Source organism: Drosophila sechellia, chromosome 3L (assembly GCF_004382195.2).
Source record: "Drosophila sechellia strain sech25 chromosome 3L, ASM438219v1, whole genome shotgun sequence".
Classification (NCBI taxonomy): Eukaryota; Metazoa; Arthropoda; class Insecta; order Diptera; family Drosophilidae; genus Drosophila; species Drosophila sechellia.
This window is the reverse complement of record NC_045951.1, coordinates 20,708,245-20,726,789: the sequence shown is the minus strand read 5'-3', so window position 1 is coordinate 20,726,789 and position 18,545 is coordinate 20,708,245. Positions and strand designations below refer to the sequence as shown.

Here is an 18,545-nt window from a genome sequence, read left to right as displayed (position 1 = left end):
TAAAAATTGTTTTTAGTATTTAATGTAAATCTACACTATGCTGATTAAATATATCATCTCAAAAGTTCTTAAGATACATCATACACACTGTTTCCAAAAAGAGCTTCATTTCTAGAATATTTCTGACGGGGTGCTCCATCCCTTTCCTTGCAACGTCGCCTGTTCGCCGTCTGCCTCGAGTGTCTGGCCAGCCAGGCAGCCCCTTCCTTCCTTTCTTGGGCCCTGCTCCGCCCCTGCTTCCTGGCATCGGCGCTGCTGCACCCCGTGAATGCCCTGATCCGCCCCTGCAGTTGTGTCGTTGCTTCGTTTGTTCGCTGGCTGGCTGGCTGCCTTTGCACTTTGGTGCATCCTTGTCTGGCGTTTGAACTTTTTGTGCTGTGCTGTTTGGCGTGCAATCTTTGTTCGGCAGACGTCTGGCTTTCATTGGTATGGGTGAGTATCTGTGTGAGTGCGTTCGTGTGTGCGTGCGCGTGTGTGCAAGCGATGTGTGTGTGTGCACTGGCATTTGACTCCATTTAAAGTTTGTTTCGCTTTATTTTGCAAATAAAATTAACTCCAGCGATTGCCGGAGCATGGAAGTGCAAGTGAAAATTGCTGAAGATGGAGTTGCCAAGTACCACAGCGCTCTCTCTCTCTTCCTAGGACTGTGTGTGTCTTGTTTCTCCTCCTCGCTGATTGCTTTTTGTGGCACCTAGCATGGAGGAGACGCCCCATCCCCATCGCCCTTAACATAACCCATCCAATGTCTGGCTCTGGCGTTTGCTAATGAGCTGAGCTGGCTACGCATAAGTATGAAATGGGCACACATTAGCTCAAGGGTTACGAGTTTCCGATGGAGGCAAGTTGGTGGAGGAGCAACTCTAAAAGGGATTTGAAAGTGCAGTGGATTGCAGAACTTACAAGTAAGTGCCTCAAATGGATTTGAGCAGAGAGATTACATGCACAAGTTATGGATATACTTTGAAAGGTATCTGATATGGAATTATTTGGAAAATATAAAATATTTGGTTTTGTTTATGTCCACTTTAGTAGTACAAATACACAGACAAACAGTTTAATTGAGGCGATTTGCCAAATTAATAGGCTGCCCCCTCTTGACCAAAATACCCCGCTGAAATCATGTTAGTCGTGTTAGACATTTACCAGCGACCCCGATCCACGCGTTTAACCCACTTTAAACTTGTCTGTTTTCGGGGCACACAGTCACAGTCATTAGCCAGCCGACAAAAACTCCATCTTTATCTGCAGATCCATCGCATGCCTCATCGGCTGGTGAGACGGAGTCTCGGAAACAGCCTCTGTTTTTGTGCTTGTTTTTCACTCCGGTCTCCGCTGAGAGCCATCAACAGCATTTAATAGGCTCATCAACACACGGAGTCGTTGCTGCAGCTCCACCCAAGCAAAACCCCCGCCACCCGCACTCGAAAACCCCTTTTCCATCACCTAGACAGCCGACAAAAACCACCTGTACAACATTTTAATACATTTTGTAATAAAAACAGACGTCATTAAATGGCGACTCGCAAGTAACTGGCGAGATACGCTTCTGCGACTCCAGCCCAGCACCTCCCAACTTCCCCGCGAGTGTGTCGCACACACTCCGGCCCCTCGAAACAGTTACTGCCAACGCCCCTGTCCATTCCATTCCACTCAGTTCAGTTGAGTTCACTACGGTCTGGTTTAGTTCTCTGGGGCTTGAATTTACTCGGTTCTCGACTCGGAATTCTCGGTTCTGTTCTGTTTAACGCTCTGAATGGAGCAGCCGACCCGTCTCCATTTGTGGCAGGCCCCACATATGAGTGGCTACATGGCTATAGCCTCTGTCTGTCAATCACATGTTGTTAGTGCACCCAAAAAAAAGCTATACTATTAAAGCCAAACAATAGAATGGTAAGGGCAAAAATAGTTGTACTTAAAGTTGTGCTATATCTTATAGTAGTTACATCATTTATACGAGCTCAAGTTTCAAAATTTTTAAGACTTTCCTGTATTTCCGGATAATAGTTGGATTAATTTTTGAAAAATTTTAAATTAAATATTTAAATCATTTCGTTAGAGACTTGCATTTATGTTTTGTAGTAAACTCCATGCCCGGAATTTACTAGAAATTTTCGTGTAGTGCTTATGCATTAAATGCATTTGTTAAACGGATATCTGCGTGCTACTTTTTCTTCATCAACAACATCAGCATTATCATCTGTGGTTATGCTTGCCACCTTGCCACATTTGTGGTTGGATCTAGAGATGTTGGAGCAAACGAAAATGGTATACCCGAGTAAACTGAATACCAGAGATTTGAGAGGTACGATTGAGGGCGATCTTAGAATTTAGAGGTCACTTCTTGTGCTCAGCCAGCAACTGCAACTCGACTAGGTATCAGTTAGTGTATCTTTTTTACTGTATCTCGACCTGCCAATGCAGCCAAGCGAATCATTTTGTGGCGGCTGCCAGTCCAAATCAAAACTAAAACAGTTTGCGGTATATTCTTGGCACAAAACTGTCAATTATGACGAGGGCTAACCAAACAAAATCCACTGGCCCACAAAACGGTTTTGAAAGTTCTCCATTCGAGTGGCGAAACCATCGACACAGCGCTCTCGCTCTCCCCCTGTGCAAAATGGGATATTTCGTTATTTGGTTACCAATCCATATAAGTTCATTAATGTCAACGGACAATGCGTACCCACCCATTTCGTTTGCTAATGACACACACACAAAGCAGACGAAATAAAATTATAATGAATAAATAACAAGAATAACAGGCACACAGATACCGAGAGATACAAATGTAGCTGGCATAAGAAAAAAGAAATATGTAGGTCAATTCTGTAATAAACTAGACGGCAAAAGCCAGAACTTTGCGAGAGATTCCCAGCCAGAATCCGTAGGAATTAGAGCTGCAAATGATTTCAGCTGATTCCAGGCGGCACCCAGAGTTATGAAGCCCACTTTTTAAAAAACTTTTATTTTTTTCCGTTTTTGTCTTTTGGCCAAGTCAATTACCCTGAGTTGGGTAATTGGCCTCAGCGCCGCTTGCAGCTTAACTGTTAATGGGCGCTTGACTTGGTTTTTGGCTTAACGGTAACAGAACGACTTTTTGGTCAATGAGCTTGGGATTGGGATAGAGATTCAGCAGATTTAGATGGCAAGTATCTGAGTGAATGAGTGCGCGTATCTCATGGATACATATTTTAGTGGCTGTGCTAGTTTAGCTCCGCTCGGCAGATGATTTCATGCTTTTCAGATTTAATTGTTATTCATTCGGTCGGTCGGTCGGTCGGTCTGTCGTCTGTGTGTTCGTTGTTTTTTTTTTATATTTTTTGTTGCTTTTCTTTCTTTGCCTTACGTTTTAGTTTCATTTTTGGCTTTGGCCAAACCTTGAACCGCACGCGCTCAGTTTATTGGCCGCTTTTTTACTACAAATACCGTTCATTCGCTTCGCTTGGCTTCGACTGACTTTCCGAAGATGACGCCGGCGAACGTTGATTATGAAGATCATCATCGCCGTTCTGTGGGTTATTCGATGGGTAGGTATATATTTGCCCAGGCCCAATTATGTATCTATATCGTACTCTGCTCCTGTTACTGCTGCTGAATTTAATAAAGGTGAAACCTGGCCAAAAAGTTTGGGGCCTACTTAACCCAGTTGTTGTAGCATACCATTTATTTACTAATGCTTTTAGTTACCCTTTACTCAGACTAATTCAATATGCTCCTCGTAGCTGGCAGCAGTATCAATAGTACTGTTCGTAGTATTCTTATTGGGGCTGTTTTATAAATGTTAGTAGCAGTATTAACATTATGCTGTCTTTTTAGAGGGTATTCACTAGTCGAATTACCCTGACCTGTGCATTTGATTCGCTTAGCAAAAAGCTAAAAACGCACAAGGACAACACTTAATGTTAATGAACTCGGCAAACAAGTGCATGAGTATAAGTTCGTGTATCCACCTATCTATGTAGCAGTATCTCGGGTCAATGTTTGTATAGTTTGCGAATTTGTCAACTATTTTATGCGAGGCCCCTGGCCATACGTACGTACAAACATATGTATATATGTAGATAGATGGCCGTGCTAACAAACATAATGGATGCAATACAAATGTACATGTTCGCACACAGGCCGAGATTCAACGAGATTCGAGGAGAACCAGCGAAACCCGAGCTCGAATCGCAGAAGCAGATGCTGCCATTAGCCTAATAGGAATCAGCTCTATGCACCTGTTCGTTCGCCTGGCTCTTTATGTTTCCGGTTCTGATTAGAAGCAGCGGCGGGAATCTTGAGCCCAAGGAATGCAAATCAATTGCCCCTCGGGCCAAAGGAGTCAAATCAAAACAGAGAGGCACACACGGCTAAAACGCCTAACCAGTTTCGCAATCGCAAACCAGTTTAGATTGTTATTTTTTCAGGGTGCCCAGTTGTAATGTTTAATCCGAACGAAATTGCCAATTGGCAGGCAAATCGGAAGTAAAATTGGCCCACCACAAAGACAGGAAGTGCGCTGACCCCGCGATGCGGATGATTAGTCAGCGATTGGAGAGTGATAATTCGACATTGCGTATACGCCGTGTATGCTGCATGCTAAATACACTCGCAGCATCTGTAACCCCGGATTTTCTTCCCGGAAATGAAGCGAAAAAAAACAACAAGCATTTACCATTCAGCTCCTGCCGCGGAGGTTATCCAAAAATAGGCTCTCGTTCTGCTTTTCGATTTCGAAAACTTCACTTAAGCTGGTTTTCTTTTCTTTTGCTTTAATTTCACTGCTCTGCTTTTTGGTTAAATTTTACTTATTTTTTTGTATTTTATTTTTGGGCTAAGGAAGAGGAGTTCTTCTGCTCTGGGGTTTTGAAATTCAAATCACAAAATGGCCCGATTTCAATTTATGCAACCGATTGCTTCGCTCTCGATATATACAAATATATTTGTTTCGTATTGAACGCACTTTTATGTGAAGTTTTAGGCCGACAATTGATACACAAAAATATGTTGGTTTGTTTGTTTGTTTGCCAGCGAATCACTGTTGTTGCTGCTGCTGCTGCTGTTGCTGCTGCTTGATGTTGATGTTGTAACTTGGGATTTCGGAGCGTTCGCGTGCCGCGCGCTTTGAGCAACGAGAGACAACTAAAAACGACAGCGAAACGAAGGCGAAAAGTGGCCAACGTCGCAGTCACTGCCTCGGCTGGCGTCGCTGGCGCAGTCGACGTCGACGCCGGCACCAGGGGCTAAGCTTTTACAGTTCGCCAGCAGCAACAACACAGCAGCAGCTGAAGAATACACCAAGCAAAACAAAGAAGCGAAAAGAGCAGTCGGCTTAAAAATCAGAAAGAGAGAGATATACCGAACAGAAAGGGAGGGCTATACAAATCTGAAAGAGACGGCACTAAGAAAGAGCACGGAGAGAGCTTTTGCTGAGCGCTTTTGCTTTTGCGAGTGCAGCATGAAGCATTGCAGTTGCAGCGACGCCGGCAGAGCACCAATTGAAATTGAGTAACAAGATTTGCTGATGTTTCTGCTGCTGCCTCTGATGTGTTTGTTGCATGCAACTGCTGCTGCGGCTGCTGCGACTTCTGCGACTGCAAAAGAAGAAAAAGCTGCCTAACCGGTGTTAGATGCATTTGCATCTGTTTTGCACGTTTTTCTTCAGCAGTTTGGCCATGTAGCCGTTGGCACATAAAATCAAAATGAAAAACGAGCCAAGGAAAAGGCAGCCTCCGCTTCAGCCGAAGTTACATAAGCCTTGATTTAGATGACGGCTTAAATGTGCATGTATGCGTGAGCTTTGCAATAAGGAAGTGACTTTTCATGTCAGTGTTGTTGTTTTAGTTGCTTTTCTTGCTGTTGCAGTTGGAATTGCAATTGCTCGGCTTTTTCTTGGATCTGATCCCGGGGACAACAGGACGCATCGCTTGACAATTTCCTGCTTTCAACCACTTTTCGATAGTTTTCCCACACAAAAACCGAATGACATCCGCTGGATATTTGAAAATTGAGTCAATTTGCAATGAAAGTTTGGCTTTAGATGGGCTAGATGAGGCTGGGTGTGGACATTTACTTATAAAGAGAAAGCACATAAGGTTATTTCGAACAACAAAAGTTATTCAAAAAATATTAAAATTTTTTCTTACTATTGCTTAAATTTATTGTGAAAACTTAAATATCTTCTTCTTTTCAGGTGATTAACTCGACTAATTGAGCTCTTAGTCAGTTCTAGGTAGGTTGTCGAATGCACTCCCTTAATTGGGGTAGACCATATTCAACCCACTCGTAAACCGTTAGAGGAGCTCTGGCTAATTTACAGCACGCAACACGCAGCGGTTAAGTGTGTTTTAAAATCGTATTATGACCCCTCCTCGTGCATTGGATTCTCCAGCAAATCTGTACACCGCACTGCCCCTGGAAATTGCACGCGTCTCAAGGGCCGACTTCCTCCAGAAATTCACTTTTTACCCCTGGCTGGCCATTCGCCCAGTTCCCTTCCCAGTTCCCTTTTTGGCATGTCAGGCACGTCTTAACACGCTGCCAGTTTTGATTTAATTTAGTAGCGACTCAGAGATGAGGCGCATAGTCGGGCAACTCGAGTACTTGGTACAGGGAGCCACCATCGATCACGCTCTCCATCGTCTTCATCGTTTTCATTTCATAAGGCGCATTAAGGTGCATTGAGATCAGCCGCAGATCAGCAGCTCGAGCAATTTGCCATGCAACCTCAACCTCAAAGTCCATCCTCATCTTCGTCGGGTTGATTAAGCAGTTAAGGAGGTGTTCCCAACAAGCCGTCAAAGTGGCCGCCACCATGATGATCATCATCGTCAACACTCCACATGATCATCATGGCCACACTCGAGAGCACACACATCACATCGCCACCACTCCACTCCACTCCACTCCACACCCTTCCGCCTTTTTCCTTGGCCCCTTTTCCTTTCCCGGCAAAAAGGTCAACGCATTCTGCAAAATCGTAGAGGGAAATGCCACACAACAACAACTGCCACTGCTGCAACATGGCAGCGGCGTGTTAATTGAAGACAGCCACTCCGACGAAGGGGGGCTTAAGTGAATCGAAGGGGGCTATAAAGCTATAGAGCTGCATAGCATTGGCCAGCTTGTTCGAAATCCAAAACGCTTCACTGATTTCTGCGTTGGCAGCGGCAACTCGCCGTAATGCAATGGTTGCTGCTGCCACCGCAGCACATTTGAAGTTGCTTCCTCATTTCTGCGGCATGCACAAACTCATAACAATACAAAAGGAGAAACGGTGCCAACAAACTGCTAACTAATTACAATAGGGAAGTAAGTAAAACTATTATTCCTGTTACTCGTGGAGTAAAAAGGTATATTAGATTCGATTAAAAATATTTGGTAGAAGGAAGGGTTAGCGAACCTATAAAATATATTTTTCCCGATCAGGATCAATAGCAGAGTCCATCTGGCCATCTGGATTCTGAAACTACCAAAGCTAGCTAGTTGGTTCTAGTCAAGCATACGCTGTGCAATGTTACTTCAGAACAATGCAACCCCTCATTTTCTTAAAATTTTTGTTTATACATGACTATTATATACATAGCAAAAAAATATTGAAATGGCTTTTTTTGCACTCCCACTAACTGAGTAAGGGGTATCTGATAGTAGAGGAAAAAGAGTATATCTCTCTATTTTTTTTTTTCTTATACCCGCCAATTTCCAAATTCCAACCAAAAAAAAATATTTAAATTTTTTTCCGATCATCCACTAGCTGAGTAATCGTTATCTGATAGTCGAAGAATTCGAGTATATCGTTCTTTTTTGAATTTTTTTTAAATAAGCAATTTATTTTTATAATGTGTAATCGTATCAGAATTTTAAACTTTAACTTGGGAAGCTTAAAAAGTTAAGCTCCTTTTCAATGCGCAGTCTTTGATGTCCTCCTTATTTCCCTTCCTGGTCATTGTAATTATAGCAAAAAAGGCTTTCCATGGCTTTGGACATCGCAGCTGCAATCCACCCATAAAGCCGCTCTAAATTGGTGAAGTTTTGGCGTCTTCCGGCTGGCAGTTAGCCATTAACGACGCGTGAAGCTGCAGCAGCAGCAACATCATCCGCAGTGGCAGCAACCCAAACAGCTGCTTAATCAGGGAACTTGGATATACCCAAATCCACTCCCCAGTTGGCTGATAATACCCCGGTACTGGTATTGTCGAAGTCGATGGCCAGAATCGCGGAAGTGCCAAGAAAAATGCGTGTTGCTGTTGCTGATGCGATGTTGTTGCTGCTGATTTTGCTGCTGTTGTTGTTGCAGCTGGGCGTTGAACCCAAAGGCGGGTGCACTTGCCGCCGCCGCCTCGAGCGATGCGTTGTCAACTATTTGCGGAGGATTGTGGGGAAATTCTGGGGAATGGCGGCGCATCATAATCATTTATTTTCGCACTAGACAACAACACAAAGTGCGCTGGCTAATTTTATAAACTTATTTTCTTCTGCATCGCCAGTGATTTGTTTTTTCTTCCTTTTTTGTATTATTTTTTCAGTTTGCATTTACGTTTTTTTATGACATTTACTAAGACATTCTTATGCCGGGCACGTTGATTGGGAGGGGGGAGGGGGGAGAACGCACAGGGGGGCGTCCGCAGTGATTGACATTTAGAAGTCAACGTTCGGGTGGCTTTGTTGCTGCTGCTGCTGCGGTGGCTTGCCGTCATTGTCTTTGTCAACCACCCACCCAAAGGCCCTCCCCCTGATTACCACCCCTTTAAGTGTGCGACATTTCTTGGCAATTTATCGATGGTTTGTGACATTAATTGTGTGCGAGGGCGGGGGTCCCATAATTGCACTGCGATATGAATCAAGTGGGTGTCCCCTCGACGGCAACTATAATTGCAATTGAGTTGTGTCAACTAATTATTCATATAATGGTTATGGCTTTGCCAAGCCACAGAAAGTATTTGCTTGGCGGGGAATTCCCACGAACAATGACAATTTTTGTGCCATGTTTGCCAATTTGTTCACCTGTGATCTTCTCATTTCGGGTAAATAGATTCAAATTACGCATAAGCTCTCTGGAAAGTTACTGACTCACAGAAAAAAGTACATTTCCTCAGTTGCAAGTGATGCAGAAATGTGCCAATTGCACAGCAAGCTGTGAATAAGCGTTTGTTTGCAAGGGTCACGGGGTTCAACAAACTCAAGAGAACAAGGAATGTGGGTGATAATTCCCTACTGAAGTTTTTGAAGAATTATATAAGAAAAGTTCGCAACAAAAGTAGAGTGATTAATATCAAAATTATGCTATGCATAAATATCTGTTGCGATATTTGGTGCACTAAATCTGCACACTGCGCCCAATTTAGTTGAATTAATATATTAGTAATCCTTACGAAGGTAAGGATATATATGAGTTTGGGAGTATCTTTATTTAATTCGCTATTTTGACTTCCTCAAATCGCTTGCATTAATTTAATTATACGTTTTGTTTAGTGCCTCTAATGTGGTTTTTAGCTTTTTTCTGGCTTAGCTAGGCGACAAGGTGTTATGTGAATTATAAATAGAGGGACAACTGCAGCCGCAATCGGCGGCAACATCTACCGGGCGGATACAAACGAGTTTCGTTGTAATTGGCGGACAGATTGCTCGCGTCGCCGGCGATGTTGCTGCGGGGCACGCATGCGTAGCACGGCAGCAACATGCGACACACAGACGAGAACAATGAGCCGCAGCAAAGGCGAGTGCATAAATTAACATTAGCAATTAGTCAGAGGGAATATGTTGCAACACCTGGGAGCAACGACAGCGGCAGAAGCATCAGAAATAAATCGCAACGCAGATTGACTCATTTAAGCGGCAACAGGTGCTGGTGAAATCCGCTTTTGTTAATTTATTAAATTGTTTTACGATCGATTTTTCATTTCTGGCCGAACTGTTTACTCAACTTTTCGCCATTGCCTGGCCAAAAATTGTTTACAAACGAGTCGCGCGCAATAACAACACTTTGAATACGTAATTAAAAAATTAAACGATGTTTCGGCGGCTACAAATTTTGGCAATATTTTATTTACTTTGCGCCGTTCCTGTTTGTGTTCTTGCTTTTATTGCATTTTGTGTTTGCTGTTGCGGCTGATTTGCCCGGCGAAAAGTCATAAACACTGCGAGCATTGGACCCGCTTCTCTCGGCAAGAAGGGGTACTTCCGGAGGGGATTTCGGCCGGCAAGTTGGGCAATGGCAGCGGAAGCAGCTCACCAGCTCAACAGTTCAGCGCCAAAGCCACAACGGCAACGAACGGCGACTGAAAGTGAAAGGCGCCGGGGGAATTTCAAAGGAAGCGGAAGCTGGCGCTCGGGGAGTTCAATCGCGAACGGAATCGAAATCCGTAGGTTTGCTGAACTTCGTGAGGAAATCGATAAGAGGTTTAATGAGATTCGGAGAGATATTCGTGAACTGTAAGGCTTAGGTTGAGAAGTACTGATACACTGATACTGATACTTTATGCCCTGGGAATCCCCCAAAAATGTGAAGAAACTTATACTGTCAGCTGGAATGGAGGAACGCAGAACGCAAGTATCTATGTAGCTTTAAAGATCGATTCTGAACATCTGTAATAACCATTGTTGCTTTCAATTTATATTTTACTACCACTAGGACTTGGAAAACCTGCATTCAAAGACCGTGCAGAATGTTTTCTTTGTATTCTCGATCGTTCTGCCTATTATAGTAATAAAAATAATAGTAAAAAATTTCGCGAGCGAAACAATGGCGAAAATAAAGCTGTGGAAGCGGCCAAACTTTAATGTAACCGACGGCCAAACAAAAGACAATTTTTAGTAGCGCAGAAACAGAGCGAGCAGCCACAATAAGTTGCCAGTCAAAGAGGCAACAACCGAACATCTGAACAACCAAGCAACCAGCTAGCAACAAGCAGCAACAATGGGCATTCGCTACAGCGGGCAACGGGGTCTGGCTCTTGGATTTGGATTCAGATTGGCCTGGCCAACTCGGTTTGCAACTGACCCAGTTAACGCCACAATTATAAGACTGCCTGCTCTCCGGCTGTTGTTGTTTTTGTAATTGTTGTTGCTGGTGTCACTGCGCAGGCGCAGCGGCAACATGAAGTTTTTGGCAGCAACAGTCGCGTTTTGCACTCGATTTTGGGCGTCTAGAAGAATCGTGGCGAACGAATCTCGGATGCTTGTAGCTGACATTTGATAGTTGGCTTTCAAATTGACTACAATTGAGTCGAGAGCAGTTTGATTCTGTGTTACTGTGTCGCCTTGGTGGTTGATGTTGCTGCTGATGTTGTTGTGTGACAACACAGTGACAGCACTGTGCCCATTCTCAAGCAGGCAGACAGACAGCCAGAAGCGGACAACCAGAACTTTGTCCAAAAAGTTCTTCGGCCCGCTTGGCTCTTTAATTGCATTTTGATTTGCGGCCAATTTGATTGACGGCGGCATTAGGATCAGCATGGAGTGGAAATGCGGAGAAAGAGAACATGCCGGAAAGTTTTCTTTTAGCCTACTCAAACAATTTTCTCACCTAAATTTGATTACAGCCGCCAACTTTTGATATGAGTTCTATATATTTCTGGAACACACAGCAACAGTAGGGGGTTCCTTAAAAAAATGGAATTAAGTTCGATATCATATTACTCAGAACATCTTGTGCTTAACAAAATATTTTATGTTTTGCATTTCTTAAGTTGTAATTTAATCCTCGAATTTGCACAATTTGCACCTAACTTAAAATGAAAATCTCTTAATTGTTTGCTGTAATAGACCAACCTAATAGCTTAGAGAAGCCAGGCAAAGTTATTGTGCTGTTAGCCTTTTTGTTTTTACGTTTCCGACTTTCCCTCTTCCATTTAGCCTAAATGTGAATAAATGTAACTAAAAGTTTATTAAATTGTTTGAGAAATAATTGGCTAAGGCAAAGGAAGGCAGTTGTTGCTGCCGGCATGGGATGGTTGCTGCTGCTACTGCTGCTGCTGCTGGCAGTGATGTTGATATTGCCACAAAATGCCGCATGCCGGCATGAAAACTTTGGGGCGGCTCTGTGTGAGTGTTATGTGCTTTATGTTTGACCTAAATTCCTGTAGAGCCATGCAAAGTGTTGCTGTTGACGGCGCTGCTGCTCCTGTTGCTGTTGCTGCAACATCCGAAATGCAGTTTCAGCGCGGCAAGCATCGCGCTATTTTCATCTTTTTTTGCGCCGTACTTTGTGCTGCTGCCAACAAAAGCTTTGCAAATTAAATAAAAGTCATGCCACGCCCACTCATATACACACAGACAGCATAATTGCATTTTTCGCTTTTTTTGCAGCTGGAAAGGTAGGGGTAATAATGGTTTGACCCATTAAAACACTGAAACTCCAGCTTTCGCACTGGAACACAAATATTAAAGTTCGCTTTGGGCTTTCAACGATTCTAGCAGCTCTCTAAGCCAACTTAATTGGAAAATCTCTCACGGCAACTGCAAAAGGCAATCGACAATCAGCAATTGCCAGCTGCAGCATTGCCACAGCCCACAACCCATAAGCCATAATAACCCCATCCGATTCGACAAAGTCTGTGGCAAGTCTAATTAAAGCGAGCAGGCAAAAGTCTAAAGGCGGCTCGAAAGTTGCCACCGCCCACCAACCACAATTGCAGCAGCAACAGCCCATTCATGCCCCAAACAAAACTGGCCTTAAGAGCAATTTAGATAAATTATTGAACTTTCCATATGCATCGGGCCAAAGAAAAACTCGCCATGTAAAAGCGCACAGAGAAGAGTCACTAAAGTGACGCAGGGAAGGGAAAAGTATGAAAATTAAAATCTTATAGTCCTAAAACGAAAATGCAATGCTCTGCAGGGAAACTCATTTATCAAGGCCAATAAAATGAGGCAGTTAACGAGGGATTTAAGTGATAATGTAACTTTTAAGACCTTATTGCCATAAAAATGTTTCACTATGTGTTGGATCTGGGAAAATGTTGCTGACTAAAATGGGTAGTCAAAAAGTATTTTATAGAAACAGGCTTAAAAAATATAATTACAATTTGCAATTAAGCTTATTTTAGGGCATTTAAAATCGATTTCCCGAAAAATCCGTCCAGTGCAAAGCCATTAACTGTGGGCAAAAGCAAGCTCTACGATTTGGTCGTGTGGTTCGTGGGTTATTTCCTTGAGGTTCAGCCTCCGTGGGCGTCGAGTAAAATTAAGGAAATGTTTGTTCAACACTGTGAGCCTCGACTCTCGGCAAGACAAATGCCATAAAAAATTGCAACAAATGTTGCAGCCAATAGACGCGGCTAATAAATGTTGCTCGCGTGCAGCAAATGCAACAGCAACAGCACTGCGACAGCAACAGTGACAGCAAACTCGCATTTTGCCTGATTTTATGTGCGGCTCTCTTGTTTCCGATCTTTTTGGGGCAATTAATTGCGCAACATCAACTAAATTGCATTTGAAAGCCAAGGGATCCCTGGAGCAGTTGTTGTTGCAGCTTTAGCTGCTGTATGTTGCTGCTGCTGCAAGTTGCTCATGCTGCTGCCGCTGACAACAGTCATAAAAACTAATTTCGCTCTGGGTCCGTGGGTGGATGTCGGCTTTGCAGGAAGTATTTCCCAGGCCGGCAAAGGGGAAAATTTGTGGCTAACCCAGCTCCAACTGCATCTAAGCTCTGGTTTCCGCCCGTCTGCACTCTGGAGTGGTTTATGGGTGCTTGGCTAAAAGGTTGGGCGTATTTGAAACCCGTTTTAAGGCTGGATAAACGGCCTGTGCTCGCGAATTGAGTTTTAAAATAGGCGAATTATCTTAAGTATTGGTTCATCAAGGTTTAAAGGGGCATTAGCTAACTAGTTAAGCTAACCAATGCTCACTGATTCAATTATAAAGAGGAGAGTAATGGAGTCGAAAGACTTAAGCTGTGCAGAGCAAATAATTGGTTTAGCCTTTAACGATTTCGAAAGTTATTTATCTTTTAATACTAACTAATTGATCTTAAAAATTTAAATAAAAGTCAATAAATCAATTGTTATTTCAACAATACTACTTGCACCTTAATGTTGCCAGTCAAAATCATCATTATTTCCTACCCATTTAATCTTTTTGATACCAAATAAATAGCACAGACTTCGCTTCTTTCTGTGTAGCTTGAATTGCTCTTCTAAAACGCTATCTTGCAGTTGCCAATTTCCACTGACAACCAACTGACACAATCTGCGATCGCTTGGCAGAAATCTGCCAGCGGTTTCGCAGCTAATAAAGTTATCAAGGGGCACAAAAAGCGAACAAGGTGCAGCCTCCCCTTCACTTTGGCATTTGGGATTGGGGATTCGGATCATATTTCTTGGCTGTAGTTTAGGTTTGGTACTTACAATCGCGGCTCATGCCAGCGGAAAGGCATTTCTTGAAGCGGCAGTACTGGCAGCGATTGCGGTTCAGTCTGATGACCAGACACTTGCCGTCCCGCAAGCAGCGATATTCGATTTGCTTCTGGATGCTGCGACGAAAAAATCCCTGCCAGGAAAAAAACCATTGAAAATAAATATACTGCCTGAGCTGCACAAACTCACCTTGCAACCCTCGCAGGAGGTTACACCATAATGGTAGCCCGATGCCTTGTCGCCGCAGACTTTGCAGGGCACAAATGATTTCGAGGAGACACCGTTGTTGTTGTTGCTGCTGCTGTCCGCTAGGCCAAAAGATTGCTGCTGCTGCGGGTTTTGCAACTGCTGCTGGTGCTGCTGCGGCTGCTGTTGCAGCTGTGTCGTCGGCAGTGGCTGCTGCTGTTGCTCTGCAAGGGAAAATTGCATTGGTTTACACATTTCCTCCGCTGGAAAGTTGTCCAGCTGGTCGCTTATGCAATGGCACATTGCTCATACGCCGCGTGTGCAACATGTCGCAGTGCAATTTGCCAAATGAGTTTGATGTCACTGCCGCCATATCACCCACTCGCCATCGTCCGAAATGTCACCTTCTTGCAACATGGGACAGCCACAATCACAATCACAAGCGCAATCAATCGACAAGTGTCACCAGTAACTGATTTAAGCCACCTAATGGCTAAATTAGATTTAGCCGGCAGCTTTAAGGCTCCCATCTTAATCATACTCCAGTCGGCTGGCGATCAAAGTTAAATCCAATGGCCACAGAGTGCATTCAACTTCCAGGCGATGTGCGATAAGAAGAAATGCCAAAAAATCACGTATACGCCACCGCCTACAATAAATTGCCTGTAAAAACGGCAGTCACGAGGAAAGTTGCAGCCGCACAATTTTCACAGTGCGAGCGCCGAAAAAGATTTGCATTGCAAATTAGGGAAAAACAAGAAAAGAAAAGAAAAGCAGAAAAGAAAAACAAGCAAAGCAAAACTGGAGCCAGGCAGCAATGTTTGCTTCTTGGCATTTCATTTCGAATTCAATTTGACTGCATGTCTTGCTGCTATTTTTCGCTTTTCTAATGCAGAAGGAAGAGGCAAATGAACTAAGCGCGGAGTTCGAACAGCCTTCTATTGTTGTTGTCGCGATGTTGTTGGTGTTGCTGTTGGTGTTGCTAGTTGCCGCTGTGCACATTGGCGTTGCCACACCTCAGAAATGAGAAACAAAATGGTATTAATGTGGATACACGCAACGAAAAATTTGCGACAGGAACGGAAATATGGAGACAGAAATTCAATTTATTTCTTCAAGTGTCCTAAAATGTCCTTGTGTTCGTCCAAGATACTGTTCTTTACTAATTTTGCAACAAATATTCTAATATACATAAATTCCGAAAGCTTTTATACCAAAACAGATTAAACGTAATACATTTATTAATATTGTTTTGATTATCAAATTTGGTGATGCAACTGTGCATCATTTTTTGCCAGTGCATGGCGCGTTACGCGCTTGTGCAATTGCAAATTGAATTTTTACCATTGGAGTGCAACAACAATTACAACAACAACAACGGCGTCTGGAAAATGTCGTCGGCCCGGGCAGGAACGAAAAAGAGAAGAAAACCCAAAGGAAACTCAAGTGGCTGCTTGTCATTTTCGCGCCGCGTTCAAATGCAAATCATTTGGTGGCTTTTGCAAGTTGACAATTTGAAACGCCATTGTTTATCCAGCCGAAGAAAAAGGGGTGCGGGTTGTGGGCTGGCTGGCTGACTGGCTGGTGGAAAACTGCTTGGCATTTCCGCGTTGTCAGACAAGTCAGAGGCATGGACGATAGACGACAAAGACTTCATATTTCCTCGATTTTTTGCATTTCCATTTTCATTTCATGCATTTATCTGGTCGAAGACAACTGATTGAGTGGAGTGGACAACGAGCGATTGCAGACATTATTTGCCCCGTCAGAGGAATATCAATTTGAATGCCGTGCAAAAGGCAGTCGATATTTTGACTTCTCCTCTAATTCCCTGCTTGGATTTCCCCCAGCCCTTTCCTAAATGATTTAATTTACATTCTCACTAATTGACGCAATTAAATGTTGCCGTTCCAGGACTCGAAATGAAATCTTCGCTAGCAAATCCAGGCAATTTGCAACTCCAGCCAAGCCGAATGGTTTTTATGGTCGAGGAAGTATGCACCGAAAACATAGAATTTGAAGTTCAAAATATATTCAAATTTATTGAGAATTTACAAAAAGAAAGGCCACATAACTTCAGTTATATTTAAAGTTAAATAATCATTTTCTTGGACTATCATTCAGCAATAAAACGGTATTGCATTTAGATATTTACAAAATTAAAAAAAATTTTATAAAATGCTTATGTTGGTTTCTTCATTTAAAAATATTTCGCTATGTAAGCAGAAGCTGACCGTAGTAGTTATTAACCCTATGTCTTGTTGCATTTCCGGCTGGGTTCCTAGTACCCATATGCTGGAGCCACCAACTACTCCCGGAGGAGCGGCTAAACCCATTCAAATGCCATCATCCAAGGCAATAGAGAGCCGAGACCAATTCAAGGCGATTTATGAAAATGAAAACATCTTTTCCACGGCTTTCAATTGCAATGCACCCAATAGGAAAAGCAAAGGCAACGGCAAATGCAAGCACATTGACAGACGTGCAACATGAAAAGCAATTTCCTCGCACTAAAGAGAAAACTGAAACAGCAACAGCCATTGGCCAATAACAGCGAATTATATTCATTTTCACATTTTCCATGCTGCGCTTTAATAGTTTCCTCAAAAGGAGAAGAAACCGAAGCCCCAACGACTTTCAATTGCTGTTGCAGCTATTATGCAATGAATGCAAATTTATTGAACATAATTTCAAAGAGCGACAACAATGGTGCGCAGCAGAGGAGTCGACAACGCGGAAGAGTCGCTGTGTCAGTTGCAAGTTGCACGTACCTTTGTTCAGATGCGCAACAGATGAAGATGTTGCTGCGGGGTTGACGACGCTGTTGTTGCTGTTGCTGCTGCGGCCGCTGCTGTTGCTGCTGCTGACCGCTGACGAGGAGGAGGATGCAGAGGAGGATCCGCAGGATCCCGAAGATCCGGAGGAGGAGGCCGACGAGCAGCCGCTGTCCGGCGAAGAGTGGGCGCCGCTGGAGGAGGGGGAGCTGCTGCTGGTGTTGTGGTTGCTGGCCGAACCGAACTGATGCACACTGCTGATGGTGTACAGAGCACCTCCACCATTGCTCAGCGTGCAGTTGAGCTGATGTTGCTGCTGTCCAGGGTGTTGCTGCTGCTGCTGCTGTTGCTGGTGGGTGTGCTGCCGTTGCTGCTGCTGCCGCTGCTGTGGGCCTAGACTGATTGCAACACTCTCTGCTAGGGCTGATGTTCTATAGAAGTCGTCGCAATGCAACAACTGCAATGGATCAGCTTCAATGGCACTTAGGCAATCCTCCAATTCCCGGTGATGCTGCTTCTGCTGCTGCTGCTGTGTTTGCTCCTCCTCTTCCTGCTCGGATTCCAAGCTATTGGCCTCACTGTAGGCCCCTTGGGTGGACGAGTCCTCCGGTGTGTCAAAGAAATGCAAATTAAAGTCTGAATTTGCATTAAAATTGACTGCCGGCAGCAGGGCTTCCTCGTCCTCGTCCTCCTCTTCGTCTTCGTCTTCTTCTTCCTCGTCCTCTTCGTCGTCCTCTTCCTCCGCCTCTTCTTCGCTTGGCTGTTCCTCCGCGTCCCGAGTGAAATCCTTGATGAGGTCCTCCTGTTTAACTTGGAGCTGCTGCTGCTCCGAAGACGAGTGCTTCACACAGGTTTCGACCAGCAGATTGGAGCGGATTTGTGCCTGTTCCTCCAGCTCTATTTGGTATACATCCATGTTGCTCGGATCGGATCGGTCAGATGGACATCCATCATCTTCATGATCGTCCTGCTGGCGGAAATCGACGTTGGCAACCTGCGAGGGCGCCTGCTCAGCATTTTTATGGGAAATCTCTGCGATGTTATATCTTTTGCACTTAACGGGGAATCCGGAGAGGGGTTTTCGAAAGGATTCAGGGTCTTTCAGATTTTCTTCGCTTTTGTCAGCTGCGGCTTAGTTGAAAAAAGAAGTTAGGCTTTAGCATATGGCAAAATCCTTTAAAGAAATTGCTATCCAATTTTAAAAGTTCTTCTATCAAGTTCTGGCAATCTTAAAAAACTTCTACACCAA

At 43.8% G+C, this 18,545-nt stretch overlaps 1 protein-coding gene across 1 annotated transcript in view; it reads right to left on the bottom strand.

Moving 5' to 3' along the window:
- LOC6616414 (ecdysone-induced protein 78C) overlaps positions 1–18,227 on the bottom strand; it is a 31,008-nt gene extending 12,781 nt beyond the window's left edge. Inside the window, exons 1-3 of the mRNA XM_032718309.1 lie at positions 17,294–18,227; positions 14,526–14,746; positions 14,328–14,469 (exon numbers count right to left, since the gene is read on the bottom strand). Coding sequence (XP_032574200.1) covers positions 14,328–14,469; positions 14,526–14,746; positions 17,294–18,212 — 1,282 coding nt within the window. The 5' untranslated portion in view covers positions 18,213–18,227. The remainder of the gene's footprint in view (positions 1–14,327; positions 14,470–14,525; positions 14,747–17,293) is intronic.
- Between the last annotated feature and the right edge of the window lie 318 nt (positions 18,228–18,545).